Source organism: Podarcis filfolensis, assembly GCF_964270895.1.
Source record: "Podarcis filfolensis genome assembly, chromosome: 6".
Taxonomy (NCBI): domain Eukaryota; kingdom Metazoa; phylum Chordata; class Lepidosauria; order Squamata; family Lacertidae; genus Podarcis; species Podarcis filfolensis.
The window spans coordinates 90557674-90574369 of NC_139609.1; the positions used below are offsets into that span (position 1 = coordinate 90557674).

Genomic DNA, 16696 nt, shown 5'->3' on the forward strand with positions numbered 1-16696 from the left:
CTGCGCATGCGCGAGCAGTGAAACCCAGAAGTAACCCTTTCAGGTACTTCCGGGTCACCACGGGACATATCCTGAAAGAACGTAATATGAAGCAAACGTAGCATGAGGTATGACATTACAGAACTGCATTCCCTGGTGTTTCCCAGGAAGAGCAAATCCCTGTTGCTCAGAAACAGCCACAACAGTGGTTCCTCACAGGAAACCTCTGCCTTGACCCATTTTACAACTAAAGGTGTGACACAGCCTTTCTCCTGCTTTTGTACAGTTCCTTACACTTTATTCATCCATTGTATTTCTTTTTTTAAAAAAAACACATTTAATTTCACTCAGTAGAAAAACGGAGACAGTGGGTTGTAACCAGTGCTAGTCCTACTTCGAGTAATCCCATTGCTATTGATGAAAAGAACTTAGGCCCATTAATTTCAGTGGGTTTACTCTGAGTAAACCTTAGTTGGATGTAACATCCCCACATTGTGCAAAACTGCTATTTGATGCATTGTGACTCTTGTAACAAAGAAATGCAGACTTGTTGTTGTTTTATTTAAAAAACAAACAAATTGCTGGAATGTTGTAATAAGCAATCGGCTTAACCAGTTTCACCAAATCCTGAATTTCCCTTAACCACCAGCGATCTAGAGTTGAATATTGTCCATGAAACACAGTAACAGAAATTTCCAGGCTTGTTAATATCACTGCCTTCTCCCCTCGTGGATTAATTATTTTTGTTCTGGTTGAATCTGGTTGTGTGTTATATTTATATTTCCCATTTGTTTTGAGTACAGTGTCCAGCTGTCTGTCCACCTGGCCCTCCAGGACCGCCAGGGATACCAGGATTCAAGGTGAGGAATGCTCTTTGGTGAACCTAGAGTAGCCATTGCCTGACGTAATGTAAAGAGAAACACAGGCTGCATTACCCATCTGCAGCCCAGATAAGTAGGTTTCCTAGATACAGAATCATGCATGCTCATCTTCAACAATGCAGCTTCTAAGCTAGATGGATTATAGATCCTGTTGTCTATAAGGGTGGGTGATGTAACAACATACATTTGAAAACCCTCCCCTTAATTTGATTATCCACACTTTCCCCTCCCAGAAGGTGAATGTAGAAGCAAGTGCCAATGGTGATCTTAGTGTATGCCCACCCACAACACCATTAAGGAGGTGGGGATATCTCTAGGACCAAGTCCATCCATGGCAGGTGGTGGGACGATGCAGCATCAATCTGCAATGAGCTTTGATCTCTGGAATTAAACTAGTTTGTGGGAAAGTGCTCTTGAGGGGTATAAAATATTCAACAGGTCCAAACTGAATCAGAATTGTAGAGTTGGAAAGGACCCTGACGATCATCTAGTCCAGTGGTTCTCAACCTGTGGGTCCCCAGATGTTGTTGGACTACAACTCCCATCATTCCTAGCCAGCATGACCAGTGGTCAGGGATGATGGGAGTTGTAGTCCAACAACATCTGGGACCCATAGGTTGAGAACCACTGATCTAGTCACTCAGGGGTCTCAGCTGAAGCATCCATGACAGATGGCCACCAGACCTGGGTAGGAGAAACGCAAGATCTCAGGTGCATTGAATGTACAATGCAATGTTTTGTTTGTGTAGCCATAGACAGAGTCCCACTAGTGCAATGGACCTTTAACCCCCTCCACTGCTTTTTTCTGGGGTTATGCAGGGGTACGCATACCCTTAAACATTTTGTGAATCTTTGTACTTTTGTCCATTTACTGTACAGTGGTGCCTCGGGTTACAAACACCACGGGTTACAAACACTTCAGGTGACAGATTCTGCTAACCCAGAAGTAGTACCTCGGGTTAAGAACTTTACCTCAGGATGGGAACAGAAATCGTGTGCCGGCAGTGCGGTGGCAGTAGAAAGCCCCAATTAGCTACAGTGGTACCTCAGGTTAAGAACAGTTTCCGGTTAAGAACGGACCTCCGGAAAAAATTAAGTTCATAACCAGAGGTACCACTGTATTTATTTTCCCCTGATACGAACTATAAAATGATGATTTTCTTGAGTCAAAATAATACCCCTAAACATTTTTTTAAGGGGGCGGGAAAAGAGCACTGCCCCTCTCTTTTTTTTTTATTTTTTATTTTATAATATTTTTATTTTTTCCATATAAACACCACACAACAAACATAAACATACAAAGACAAAAACAGAACAAAAAACATGTATCATTTCATATCCTAATTTCTTATACCTTTCTTCCCCGACTTCCTCATGCCTCCCCTTTCTGTATTCCAAATTCTTATCGATTGTTCAGCAAATCTTCCCTTATTTTAGAGCACTGCCCCTCTCTCCTCTCTATCAAATCTGCTCTGGGAGGGTCAGGAGAGCCCTAAGATCAGCACACAGTAGGAGGAGATGGGAGATTGTTCTGTCCAGCAAGCAAAAATGATGAAATGATCACCTTAGTGTAACATTGAATTCCGCTGTGGATTCTCCTTGTGTGGTGGTTTTGAGAAAAAGGCGGGGCAAGCTTTTGTTGAGAAAGAGCCATAGCTCAGTGGCAGAGCATCTGTTTCACATGCAGAAGATCCCAGATTGAATTCCTAGCATCTCCAGATTTGGAATGTGTGAAGCCCTGGAGAGTCTGTGCTAGTCATTGTGTAGACAACACCCAGGTAGCGGGGGACCCCTGACCATTAGGTCCAGTCGTGACCGACTCTGGGGTTGCAGTGCTCATCTCGCATTACTGGCCTAGCTTCCGGGTCATGTGGCCAGCATGACTAAGCCACTTCTGGCGAACCAGAGCAGCGCACGGAAACGCCGTTTACCTTCCCACCGGAGCGGTCCCTACTTTGACATGCTTTCGAACTGCTAGGTTGGCAGGAGCAGGGACCAAGCAACGGGAGCTCACCCCATCGCAGGGATTCGAAACACCCAGGTAGAGAGACCCAATTATCTGTTTCCCAAGCACTGGGCTTTCCCCCGATGGATTTGTACAGACTGTATCTGTGCAGAAATGATTAATTTACTAATTTAAATTATACATGAATTACATGTAACAGTAAATTTCTAAGCAGTTTAGTACAGAACGAAATAGGAAAATGAACATCAGAGTATCTCGTAAGCAACTGGGTATAATTAATGCTGCGAGAGACGCAGTGGCTTGGGCGCCCGCAGGCTCTGCATTGCCCAAATGGTCCACCCACTGCCTCCCCCCATCTGTAGGGCGGCTGAGTGGAAGGAGGCAGGCAGAAGAGTGACTAGTGGGGTGCCACAGGGTTCTGTCTTGGGCCCGGTCTTATTCAACATCTTTATCAACGACTTGGATGATGGACTCAAGGGCATCCTGATCAAATCTGCAGATGACACCAAACTGGGAGGGGTGGCTAACACCCCAGAGGACAGGATCACACTTCAAAATGACCTTGACAGATTAGAGAACTGGGCCAAAACAAACAAGATGAATTTTAACAGGGAGAAATGTAAAGTATTGCACTTGGGCAAAAAAAATGAGAGGTACAAATACAAGATGGGTGACACCTGGCTTGAGAGCAGTACATGTGAAAAGGATCTAGGAGTCTTGGTTGACCACAAACTTGACATGAGCCAACAGTGTGACGCGGCAGCTAAAAAAGCCAATGCAATTCTGGGCTGCATCAATAGGAGTATAGCATCTAGATCAAGGGAAGTAATAGTGCCACTGTATTCTGCTCTGGTCAGACCTCACCTGGAGTACTGTGTCCAGTTCTGGGCACCACAGTTCAAGAAGGACACTGACAAACTGGAACGTGTCCAGAGGAGGGCAACCAAAATGGTCAAAGGCCTGGAAACGATGCCTTATGAGGAACGGCTAAGGGAGCTAGGCATGTTTAGCCTGGAGAAGAGGAGGTTAAGGGGTGATATGATAGCCATGTTCAAATATATAAAAGGATGCCACATAGAGGAGGGAGAAAGGTTGTTTTCTGCTGCTCCAGAGAAGCGGACACGGAGCAATGGTTCCAAACTACAAGAAAGAAGATTCCACCTAAACATTAGGAAGAACTTCCTGACAGTAAGAGCTGTTCGACAGTGGAATTTACTGCCAAGGAGTGTGGTGGAGTCTCCTTCTTTGGAGGTCTTTAAGCAGAGGCTTGACAACCATATGTCAGGAGTGCTCTGATGGTGTTTCCTGCTTGGCAGGGGGTTGGACTCGATGGCCCTTGTGGTCTCTTCCAACTCTATGATTCTATGATTCAGACTCCGGAGGCCCCACGGTGTGCCCTGCCCCTATGGGTGGCTCGCCCTGCTCCTGGGCGCACCGCCCCAGGCACCTGAGTGGCTTCCTCCCCCACTGCTTAGTCTGTGTGATTTATTGCTGGCTGGTTCCCTGACACAACATGTAGATATATACTCACTATTACTCCATGAAATGTTTCTCATTGAATAGACTCAATACAGTTTGGTTTTCTAAAAGCTGTGTGTGCACCTTTTTGACCCAAACAAACTGCATGTCTACAGTAATAGGATACTGATTACTCTGGTTTTATTTTTAGGGACATACGGGTTATAAAGGCGAACCTGGAGAAGTAGGCAAAGATGGCGAGAAGGTAACACAAACACCCCTTTTTTCTTAAGCGTCAATTTTGTTCCCAGTGAAAGCTTCAAGGAAATTGGGCTGTCAATCAGCCAGAATAGATTGGAATCAACAGTGTTGTGAGGAGTAGGCTTAAGGGATGGGAGATGAATGAATTAAGAAAATAAATGCTGTTTTATATCAGGTTCCATGCCCAGCCTTGGATGTTTGGCATTGTTGCATTTTTCTATGTAGAGTGTTCAGTCAAGGGCCGGATCTACACAGCTATAAAGAAGAAAAGCATTATGAAAAGAAACGCTATAAAAGCTCATAATGGAAATTATTGTTGACTTCAGATTTCTGCTCTATAGTGCCATCTGGTGTGACATTTTTATAACGCATTTATAATGTTATAATTGACGAGTGTAGCTGAGTCCAAGAAGAGGAGAGGGTAGAGAACGTAGGAATCCCGGGGCAGTTGAAATATTCATCCCTGAAATACACACCTCAACAACACTGGACTAGTTCGTGCCAAATTATAAAAACGATGAGTCAGTGTAGGCAGATTTTTGGAGGACAGGGCTGCCAGTGCTGTTATCCCCCCGTTCAGGTGTTAGAAGCCTGTACTGAGTAACACTGTGTGGGCTGAGTAAGGATATGAGAGAAATTAAATCCAGTCTGCATTTGAAGGTTAACCTACTTAATTTGCACTTTCGTGAAACAGTAATATGTGCGCCGAAACATCGCCACCTTTTGACATTTGCACTTCGCCAAATTTTACAGTGTGGTTCTCCAGCCAATCAACGTGTCCAAATGATGCATGCGAATTTTGCATTTCTGTAAAGCGTGCGTGTAAATGCCTATATCAATGCAAGCAGTACATGAAAGTGTATTACATGTTCCAGAAATGTGTCTATTAGGCAAAATTGCGCACAAACCTGAAAACTGAAATGCTGATGAATTTTCATGAGGACTTTTAATAATAGTAATAATAATAATTTTTTAAAAAATGCAAAGTGATTTGGAAATGTGGAGAATGGAAAATGAAAAAACCGAAAGAAACTTAAATGGAAAGATCTGTCCGTCTCTAGTAAACTTTCTGGGGAGTGAGTATATTACAGGTCATTGGATGACTGGTTTTGTTCCTAAAATATACTCCTGTCCAGTAATGAGGCCACTGTTTGGGTTGCAAGATAATTTCTACAGCAACCCAGATGTTGGCAAGGGTTAAATCATGGGTAGGCAAACTAAGGCCCAGGGGCCGGATCCAGCCCAATCGCCTTCTCAATCCGGCCTGCGGATGGTCCAAGAATCAGCGTGTTTTTACTTGAGTAGAATGTGTCCTTTTATTTAAAATGCATCTCTGGGTTATTTGTGGGGCAGTGGCGTAGCGTGGGGGGTGCAGGGGGGGCCCGGCCGCACCGGGCGCAACATCTGGGGTTAGGGCAAATCCACGGGTTAGGGGGTGCAAATCCACGGGTTAGGGGGCGCAAATCCACGGGTTAGGGGGCGCAAATTACTTGCCTTGCCCCGGGTGCTGACAACCCACGCTACGCCACTGTTGTGGGGCATAGGAATCTGTTCATTTTTCCCCCCTTCAAAATATAGTCTGGGCCCCCACAAGGTCTGAGGGACAGTGGACCGGCCCCCTGCTGAAACAGTTTGCTGACCCCTGGGTTAGATGGAGGCTTGAATTGGTAGCCAATATGTATACAGCAATGCTATTTGGGACACATGATTCCACCATGTTAAGGTTAATGGATTAGACTATTTCATGGAGGAGAGCTTTCCATGATGGCAGTCCTCCGCCTCCACAGTCGAAGGGAGCGATGCTTGCAAATACCTGTTGCTGGAAGCCACGGGGGGGGGGGAGGGTTGTAGGCCTTGTCAACACGCCTTGCGTCAATCATTTCTTGTTCTCTTCTTCCAGGGTTCACCAGGACCCCCAGGTCCTGCAGGACCTCCAGGAACTGTTGGCTTGCAGGTAAAATAGGCCGCCGTTTCCATTTATTTTTAAAATATTTTTTATTCGTTTTCAATTTAAAACCTTCCAAGTAATGACAAATCAATTCCAATCATACCGAATCGTTAAACCAAAAATAGTAAAAGGTAAAGGGACCCCTGACCATTAGGTCCAGTCGTGACCCACTCTGGGGTTGCAGCACTCATCTCGCTCTATAGGCCGAGGGAGCCAGCGTTTGTCCGCAGACAGCTTCCGGGTCATGTGGCCAGCATGACTAAGCCGCTTCTGGCGAACCAGAGCAGCGCACGGAAGCGCCGTTTACCTTCCCGCTAGAGCGGTACCTATTTATCTACTTGCACTTTGACGTGCTTTTGAACTGCTAGGTTGGCAGGAACAGGGACCAAGCAATGGGAGCTCACCCCGTCGCGGGGATTCGAACCGCTGACCTTCTGATCGGCAAGTCCTAGGCTCTGTGGTTTAACCAAAATACAGCCAATTAAACATTCCAAATTTTTAAAAAAAATTCAAAAGGGGACTTCCCACGTTGTGGATATCGAGAGATGTCCTTCATTTGTTTTCTGCTTTCCTTCCTTGTTGTTTTCCACTTTCATAGTTCCGATCTTAACCGCCCTTATCTTCTCCATCAGCCACTGGTGTATGACTCACGATCTTACTTAACAAAGTCCATATATCTGTTATCCTGCAAGAGGCAAATTTTTTATTCCATGTTGTTTTCCATTAGTTGTTTTTAAGACACAATCCTCTGGGTAGCTCCTCCTTTCACTCCACCATCTTTTTTTTATTCCAAATGCTCTGGGCATAGTTCTGCCCATAGTACTGCCCAGCTCACAATGACCGCTCCCCGCTTAAAACGGGGGGCGCCCTTTGCGTGGACGCGTGCAGCCCCTAGATCTGGAGCGGCTCCATCAGCATAGGCTTGGCTTTGCCTTCCCTCAGGTGGGATACCTGGAGGTCTCCGCCTACCTCAGTCAGTTGTCCAATCCCACCTGGGGGAAGCGTTGCCAAGGAGACCAGGCCAGGTAGGGGAGGGATTACCTGCCCACACAATAGAGGGAGGATCTTACCTGGGAATCCTCACTTGGCTCCAGAGCACAAAAAAGAGCCCCAGACTCTGATCTCTGTCTTTTCCCACCAAACAATGCCTTGGCCTTCATGCCACTTCCAGAATTTCATTTAATCCTGAATTTTCTAAATAAATCAACAGATACTTTTCTTTCCCAGGGACCACGAGGGTTAAGAGGTCTGATTGGCCCCGTGGGGCCCGTTGGAGACAGGGTAAGTCCAGCTTCCTTTCCTCTTGACTCTTCTCAGACCCTTGCACCAAAGACGGCTGTTCTCGAATCCAGCGCTTCTGTGTAACCTGTAAGAGTGGAAATTGATGTTGTTTGACACTGATTGACATTGGAGAGAAATTGAGTTGAGAAACAAGATTAAGGGTACATATTGAAATAGGAATGTATTAGATAAAATGTAAAGAAATATACAATAATAAGAGTACATTCATTTGTAAAAAAAAAAGAATATACAACGAGATTGGCAGGAAGTCTGTAGTGTTGGTGCAAATATTTTGAAATGGCTTTATGTCTTTGTTTTTTCTTTCTTTAGCTACATAAATTTGGTATATAAACTTTGTATACATGTTGGAAAATATATTATAATATGCTCTGTAATATGATAATGTATACATATGTGACATAAGAACGTTAATTTTTTAAAAAGCAAAAAAAGAGAGTGGAAATTGACCATGAGAAAGTTTCCCCTACTTCAGATCTTTCCTTGGCCTCAGATGCTACTAGGCCACCTTTGGCAAACAGTTTCCTCTCAGTCTTCGCAGAATACTGGATTACCTTGCAGGAGGGCTGGGGAACCTCAAGATCATGAGGCAAAGGCAGCCCCCCAGGATGGTCTGTTTCGCCCTTGGCTCTCTCACCAGCCTGTGCCTCTCACCATGCCCACCTCAAGAGTTGCCCTTGCCTGGAATTGGTTCATCCTTGATCGGGGATAACTGTCACTGAAAGTCCACTCAATATTGATCCAGAGTAGATTCCAATGTATAGTTAGCAGAGTAAAAACCTGAACAGGTTGCAGGGTTCCCCAAAAATAGACCAGAGGCAATTAATATTCCATCCAGCAGAGCTTTACTGCTACTGAAGGCAAATGAGCATCATGGTCACAAATCTAATACATTCAGAATTGGCACTGTCCATAAGAAATCCAGTTGCTGCAGACTTGATAAACTTAAAGGTACCCCTGACCATTAGGTCCAGTCGTGGCCGACTCGGGTTGCGGCACTCATCTCGCTTTATTGGCCAAGGGAGCCGGTGTACAGCTTCCGGGTCATGTGGCCAGCATGACTAAGCCACTTCTGGTGAACCAGAGCAGAGCATGGAAACGCCGTTTACCTTCCCGCCAGAGTGGTACCTATTTATCTACTTGCACTTTGACGTGCTTTTGAACTGCTAGGTTGGCAGGAGCAGGGACCGAGCAATGGGAGCTCACCCCGTCGCAGGGATTTGAACCGCCGATCTTCTGATCGGCAAGCCCTAGGCTCTGTGGTTTAGACCACAGTACCACCCACGTCCCTTAATAATAACCTTAGAACTTAATTTATAAGACTAAACCTTAACACTAAACATACTATGTACAGAACACCACACTAGAACGAAAGAGAGACGGAAAGAGAAAGTGACGAAACCCAGGCTCCTTCTGGCCTCTACTATTATCTCTACCTTGCAGAAGAGATAACAGAACCAGTTTAAACCATCTGTACTCAGCTTCTTTGAAGGAATAACCCAAAAAAATCACAAACTTTCTGTTTGTTTCTTTCTCACAGAGAAGCTTCCAGAAGCTTCCAGAACCCTCTTGAATCAATTAGAATAGGAAAGATCTGTACACATCAGATCAATACTTTCCGCACTAAGAAATGAAAACTGGCAATAACACCTCTTTTTGTATGTGGGTGGATATTGGAAGCTGCTTCTGAAGGTCAGAGAATGAATGAAAAGTTCTGTGTGCTTTCTTGCCCCTTTTCACAGCAATTTGCTTATTAAGGATAAGTCTCTCTTCTAGGCAAAGGTCTGACCACGTTCATTTCTTGTTTTCAGGGAACAATAGGTTTCAGAGGACCTCCCGGCCTTCCGGGACCCCCAGGAAAAGCGGTATGTGCCTCTTTTTATATTACTAGGTTTCTCCAGTGGGCATTTCCAGATGTATCAAGGCCTATTTCTCTTCATTTATTTACTATCAGCTGCGCACCTAGGGTTGCTCAGGAATTCTAAACAAAGAAACTTGTGCAGCTTGGAAACCAGTGGTTAAAATAAGTGCAGTTTTGAAAAAATCAGCCCACCACCATGATTCAAGATGGTGTCCCATTGCATCCAAACTGTTATGTACTGAGTTGAATAGGATCCAAAATGCAGCAGTCTGATTGGTCCTAGAACAATAGGATTCAGAATGCAGCAATCTGATTGGTCCACAGGAGGCACCCAATCCAGCTCCAGGTGGAAGTGAATCCGCAACCTGATTGGCCTACAGGAGAATCCCGGAATTAGCCAATCATGTGGGGCCCATTGTGTAAATAATGTATATAAAGCAGACCTTCTGGGGGAACTTCCATTCCTTCTCATCACTATGAGCTGAATAAAGAGCATGAAAGCTACTCTCGACTTTGAGTATATTTCACAAACGTAGATGAAAACCTGCTCCTTGATCTCAGGAACCATCGTGCAGAGTTTGGTTACAATATCTTAAAAGGTGCACAGAGGACAGACAAGCAACTTTCTGAAATATGGAGTAGATTTGAGTGTTTGGTGGTTGTTTTTTTACAGGACAATGCCCTCTCTAGGCAGCGTTGAGAACTTTGCAATTCTAGCGAGCAAACATCCAGAAAAGGGAAAACTTCAAGAAAAGGGGAATCAAAAGAAAAACTCAGCAGAGCAAGCAACAAATATTGCTGCTCTATTTGGGACACCCCTATTTTGGCTTAATAAATCAAGATATGAACATGATTTCTGCCCGCGCACATAAGCCCCTTTGCTCTTCTCTGACTACAGTGCTGAAGTCTCTCAATTAGCCATCATTTCCAGGTTCCTGCAAACTCAGAAAATGTGGTTTCCAGCTTCAAAATAAGCCAAGATCCTAAAAATACTTCAAAATGTGGTTTAGGGAACCTGGCTTCTTCCAAAGCTGGTAACCATAGTTTCCTGGTTTGGCTGAAATGTGAAACTATGTTTAATTGGAGAGATCTTGCTTTTTCTGCATATTATTAAGCCAATATATGGTCCCCTGAACATGACCTTCGACTTTGAGCAAGAATGGGTGGTGAACCTAAACAATACACTATTCAGACAGAAAGATAAATTCAACTTCATCATACAACTTGAATAAATTTAAATTTAGAGGTTCCTTATTTTTGCTAAATGAAATGAACGGGGGAGAAAAGTTTTGAAAACCACATCCACTAGTGGAACAGGAATGAATGAAAATATGACACTTTTTTATGGAAATGATTTAATAGAGCATATGGGGAGGTAAAGGGGTAAAGGGGACCCCGACCATTAGTTCCAGACGTGACGACTTTGGGGTTGCAGTGCTCATCTCGCTTTATTGGCCGAGGGAGCCGGCGTACAGCTTCCAGGTCATGTGGCCAGCATGACTAAGCCGCTTCTGGCGAACCAGAGCAGCGCACGGAAACGCCGTTTACCTTCCTGCCGGAGCGGTGCCTATTTATCTACTTGCACTTTGACATGCTTTCGAACTGCTAGGTGCACAGGAGCAGGGACCGAGCAACGGGAGCTCACCCCGTCATGGGGATTCGAACCACCAACCTTCTGATCGGCAAGTCCTAGGCTCTGTGGTTTAACCAACAGCGCCACCCACTTCCCAGAGCATATGGGAGCTGGAGCCAAATCTCTCCATGGTTGGAATAGCAGAGCATCAATGGAACTTAAATTTAAGTGGGTCTACTCTTAAGCATGAAAATCGGGGTCCACTCCATAATATTCCTTTTTTAAAAATGCATGTAGCCAAAGAATGCTGCAGATAAACTGCATTTGGCACATAAAATAATTAAAAAAATGTGAGTATATATGTTTTAAACTAGCACAAGATTCAAAATGGGATCCTAAAAAGACATTTTCTGTGATAAATTCTTTTAAGATACTTTTACATAAGTTTGGGTCACAGGGGCTTGTCACCAATTTGAGACTGGACAAGTAGGAATGAAACAAAAGGATTCAAAATCTTGAAAGACCAGGGAGCATAGATAATCCTGTCTCTCCTTGAATAGACACATATTTGCTTGCAGATGTGTCTTTCTCCCCAGACTTCATGTTTCCAGAGCATATTGGTTGGCTTTCACACAACTTAATAGTAGTGCATGCTCTGGTTATCTCCCGCTTGGACTACTGCAATGCGCTCTACGTGGGACTACCTTTGAAGGTGACCCGGAAACTAAAACTAATCCAGAATGCGGCAGCTAGACTGGTGACTGGGAGCGGCCGCCGAGACCAAATAACACCGGTCTTGAAAGACCTACACTGGCGTCCAGTACGTTTCCAAGCACAATTCAGAGTGTTGGTGCTGACCTTTAAAGCCCTAAACAGCCTCGGTCCAGCATACCTGAAGGAGCGTCTCCACCCCCATCGTTCTGCCCGGACACTGAGGTCCAGCGCCGAGGGCCTTCTGGCGGTTCCCTCACTGCAAGAAGCCAAGTTACAGGGAACCAGGCAGAGGGCCTTCTCGGTAGTGGCGCCCTCCCTGTGGAACGCCCTTCCACCAGATGTCAAAGAGAACAACAACTACCAAACTTTTAGAAGACATCTGAAGGCAGCCCTGTTTAGGGAAGCTTTTAATGTTTGATGTATTGCAGTGTTTTAATATTTGGTTGGAAGCCGCCCAGAGTGGCTGGGGAAGCCCAGCCAGATGGGCGGGGTATAAATAAATTATTATTATTATGTTATTGTTGTTGTTATTATTATTATTATTATTATTATTATTATTATTATTATTATTATTTGAAAATGGCCCGGGCCATTGCAAAATAGAATGACAAAAGGCTTCTGCTTTTTCATTTCAGGGGCCTCGTGGAGATCGGGGTCCTCAGGGGTTTCGGGGACCCAAAGGCGATACTGTAAGTACATTTCTATTTTTTACTATACTTACTAATACCACCATCATCATTATCTATATTATTTCTATGTATGTGTTATTTTACTTAACGTTACGTTTTTGTGCCATTAAGAGTTTTGTTCCACTGCCTATATTTCAAAGGTGCTGGAGCGCAGAGAGAACTAGGGCGACAAGAAATGTGAAAACGTCAAAGGAACCATTACTAAGAGAAATGGCTGTTGTGTCTGACGGAGAATGACACAGCCTTTAAGGCTCCACTGCACTCTCTAAGTTTTGCTAGTGCTGTAAGGAAGACTTCTGAAGGAAGATTCCTTTCAGCATTCACCCCTCTCTTTGTTTTATTTATTTATTTTATCTTTCGTTTATTGAATTTATATACCGCCCTATACCCGGAGGTCTCAGGGCGGTTCATGGAAAAGATCACAATATATAAAATCAAAATAAAAACAATAACCCAATAACATCCCTCCGCAAAATAGAGCCACATTTTAAAAGGGCATAGGATGTAAATCGGATCAACAACAAAGGCCTCGTTAAAGAGGAACGTTTTTGCCTGGCGCCTAAAGGTGTATAATGAAGGCACTATGCGAACTTCCCTGGGGAGAGCATTCCACAGACGGGGAGCCACTGCAGAGAAGGCCCTGTTCTTGTGTTGCCACTTTCTGGACCTCTCGAGGAGGAGGCACAGAAAGAAGGGCCTCAGAAGATGATCTCAGGGCCCGGTTAGGTTCATATGTTTTGATGATACGTCATTGGTCACAAGTAATGCTTGTTAAGAGTTTTTTGCTCTCTGCTCCTAGGGCAGACCAGGACCCAAAGGAACTCCAGGAACTGCTGGACCCTTAGGAGAACCTGTAAGTCTTGCTGTCATCGTTAACATGAAGCTATTTTTGGTGCCAAGTTCATAGCAAGGGAACGTGCGTGCCCTGTTTGGTAGAAAGATGGTGAACCTGAAGCTCAAGATATTTTATTGAACAGGATTTGCATGCCACTTAATCATCTAAACCTCAGTCTCAGTTACAGGAGACGCTAAATGTGTCTCTCAGTATGGTGGCTGGCATTCTCCGTATCTCTTGAGTCCCCGTCTGCACTGTGCATTTAAATCAGTGTCATACCGCTTTAAACAGTCATGCCTCCCCCACCCCAATAATCCCAGGAACTTTAGTTTCTTAAGGGTGCTGAGAGTTGTTAGGTGACCCTCTGTTCCTTTCACTGAATGGGTGACACCTGGCTTGAGAGCAGTACATGTGAAAAGGATCTAGGAGTCTTGGTTGACCACAAACTTGACATGAGGCAACAGTGTGACACGGCAGCTAAAAAAGCCAATGCAATTCTGGGCTGCATCAATAGGAGTATAGCATCTAGATCAAGGGAAGTAATAGTGCCACTGTATTCTGCTCTGGTCAGACCTCACCTGGAGTACTGTGTCCAGTTCTGGGCACCACAGTTCAAGAAGGACACTGACAAACTGGAACGTGTCCAGAGGAGGGCAACCAAAATGGTCAAAGGCCTGGAAACGATGCCTTATGAGGAACGGCTAAGGGAGCTGGGCATGTTTAGCCTGGAGAAGAGGAGGTTAAGGGGTGATATGATAGCCATGTTCAAATATATAAAAGGATGTCACATAGAGGAGGGAGAAAGGTTGTTTTCTGCTGCTCCAGAGAAGCGGACACGGAACAATGGATCCAAACTACAAGAAAGAAGATTCCACCTAAACATTAGGAAGAACTTCCTGACAGTAAGAGCTGTTCGACAGTGGAATTTGCTGCCAAGGAGTGTGGTGGAGTCTCCTTCTTTGGAGGTCTTTAAGCAGAGGCTTGACAGCCATATGTCAGGAGTGCTCTGATGGTGTTTCCTGCTTGGCAGGCGGTTGGACTCGATGGCCCTTGTGGTCTCTTCCAACTCTATGATTCTATGATTCTATGAACTACAATTCCCAGAGTTCAGACTGGCCCTTAAACCACTCTGAGAACTGTAGCTCTGTGAGGGTAAGTAGGGGGTCTCTGAATAACTCTCAACACCCTTCAGTTACCAGGGTTCTTTGGGGGATGCCTGTTGAAAAAGGAACAATACAGCTTTAAACACATGGTGCAGATGGAGCCTAACTTACTGGTGTTATAAGAATGCTAAGGTCTTATATACCGTATTTTTCACCCTATAGGATGCACTTTTTCCCCTCCAAAAATGAAGGGGAAATGTGTGCGCGTCCTATGGGGCGAATGCAGGCTTTCGCTGAAGCCTGGAGAGCGAGAGGGGTCGGTGCGCACCGACCCCTCTAGCTCTCCAGGCTTCAGGAAGCTCTCCGCAAGCCTTGGGAGCCCGGCGCGACTTCCCGCCGGGCTCCCAAGGCTTGCGGATAGCCGCCTGTTCTGGGGGCTGGGGGGGGGGAATAAATTTTTTTTTCTTTATTTCCCCCCCCCAAAAAAAAAACTAGGTGCGCCCTATGGGCCGGTGCACCCTATAGGGCGAAAAATACAGTATATACCGGTATGTATATGGAATAAATGTTCATAAATGTACAAGGCAAACACAGATGCATAAATATAGTGTCTGGAACAGTACAGGAGAGCAATTCTGAAGCCATTTTGACTCTCCCAAATTGACCTCAAATATTTATCTGCAAGGAGAAAGGAAATGGGGAAAGCTTTCCAGTTGTCTTTGGACTGTAGGGACTTACACCTCCCTGTAAATACAGCCTGGCAAGTATCTGTTAAGCTGAGCACACTATCAATATGCGCAAGAGATTCAGGAACTAAGTATTGACCATCTCCAAGGAATGGCCAGGCTACCCAGAAAAGGCAATCAGATATGGCATTATCAGGTATCCTGGCAGACAGGAGAGAAGCAACACGCTCAAATTTCTGCTGGGGACCACCTCTTTCTGTGATGTATGTATGATGTTTTTTTGGGGGTGGTCTTGAGCTACAGGGTAGGCAGTTTCAAAAGTCAATATAAGAGCTTGCACACCAATGTTCTGGGTTCCTCTCCTCCCTCCCTGCATGGGGAGAATGGGGGAATCCTGTTGCAACAGTTTAATAAAGATCAGGCTTACTAGCTGCTTTGCTTCTCAACATTCTCTGGTTGGCCTCTGTTATTTTCTCCTACCGATAGAGAATCTACTTAAGGACTCTATACGGGTTCTTGGGTACCCCATAAGGGGAAAAGGAGCAGTTTTTTCTTATAACACTGGTAATTTGTGCTGAGAGGGAAGAGTGCTGCACTTAAAGGCAGAACTAAACAATTAAGGGTCTTGGGTGGACAGGGGTATCTGTGATGTTTATTTAATTACACACACACCCCACTTAAAAATGGTGTCCTCCAATATTTCAGGGCATGCCTGGAAAAGATGGGAGAGATGGAACTCATGGACTCGATGGTGAGAAGGTTTGTAGTCCTTTTTACGAACCCTGTCAAAGTATGCACAAAGCACATAGTTTAACGTTTTCCCTTACCCTCTTCCTGCAAATTCCTGTAAGTTCAAATTGTTATTGATGCAAAATACCTTTGATTTACAGTTGCCAATCTAAGCAATACACACTGCCATGCGTAATTTCGTATCTGTAACAATTGCAATGATTTTGGTATACACTTTGGCACAACATTGTCAGTTTATTCAGAAATGCTTATCTGAGCGTTTGTTGTTGTTTTCTTCTTATTTTTTGCATAATGTTTGCTCATCATATGGTCAAATGCAAACAAAGGTATATCTCCGTGCAACCATGTTAAATAGTTCAAAGGTGGAAATGAATAAAACTACGTCTGTCCGTCCCCCACAAGAAAAAGGACATAAAGAAAATCTGTTGAAAAGCAGCATCCGAGGCATAAAGAACTGCTTTGCCGGATCAGGCCCAAAGGCTACCGAGTCCAGCCTCCTTTTCTTACGGTGGCCAGTCAGACATCTGTGGGGAAAACCCTGGTCATTCCTCCTATGCTTCCTGGCCACTTTCCACCCCACTGCCCTGGAGATCAGGGCTCTGTGTGCCACATGGAGCCATCACACACTCCTTGGAGTAGACTGCTGCCCCCTAGTGCAGCCAGGACATTGCCTTGTTTGTTGCTGGTGTAGAA

General features: G+C 44.8%; 1 protein-coding gene across 2 annotated transcripts in view; it reads left to right on the forward strand.

Annotated features, from left to right (window-relative positions):
- Positions 1-16696, forward strand: part of COL9A3 (collagen type IX alpha 3 chain) — a 71149-nt gene that overhangs the window by 31356 nt on the left and 23097 nt on the right. For both annotated transcript variants that reach the window (XM_083618668.1, XM_083618667.1), the window contains exons 11-18: positions 783-839; positions 4496-4549; positions 6446-6499; positions 7721-7774; positions 9604-9657; positions 12576-12629; positions 13429-13482; positions 15959-16012. In XM_083618668.1, the coding sequence (XP_083474794.1) occupies positions 783-839; positions 4496-4549; positions 6446-6499; positions 7721-7774; positions 9604-9657; positions 12576-12629; positions 13429-13482; positions 15959-16012 (435 nt within the window). The remainder of the gene's footprint in view (positions 1-782; positions 840-4495; positions 4550-6445; positions 6500-7720; positions 7775-9603; positions 9658-12575; positions 12630-13428; positions 13483-15958; positions 16013-16696) is intronic.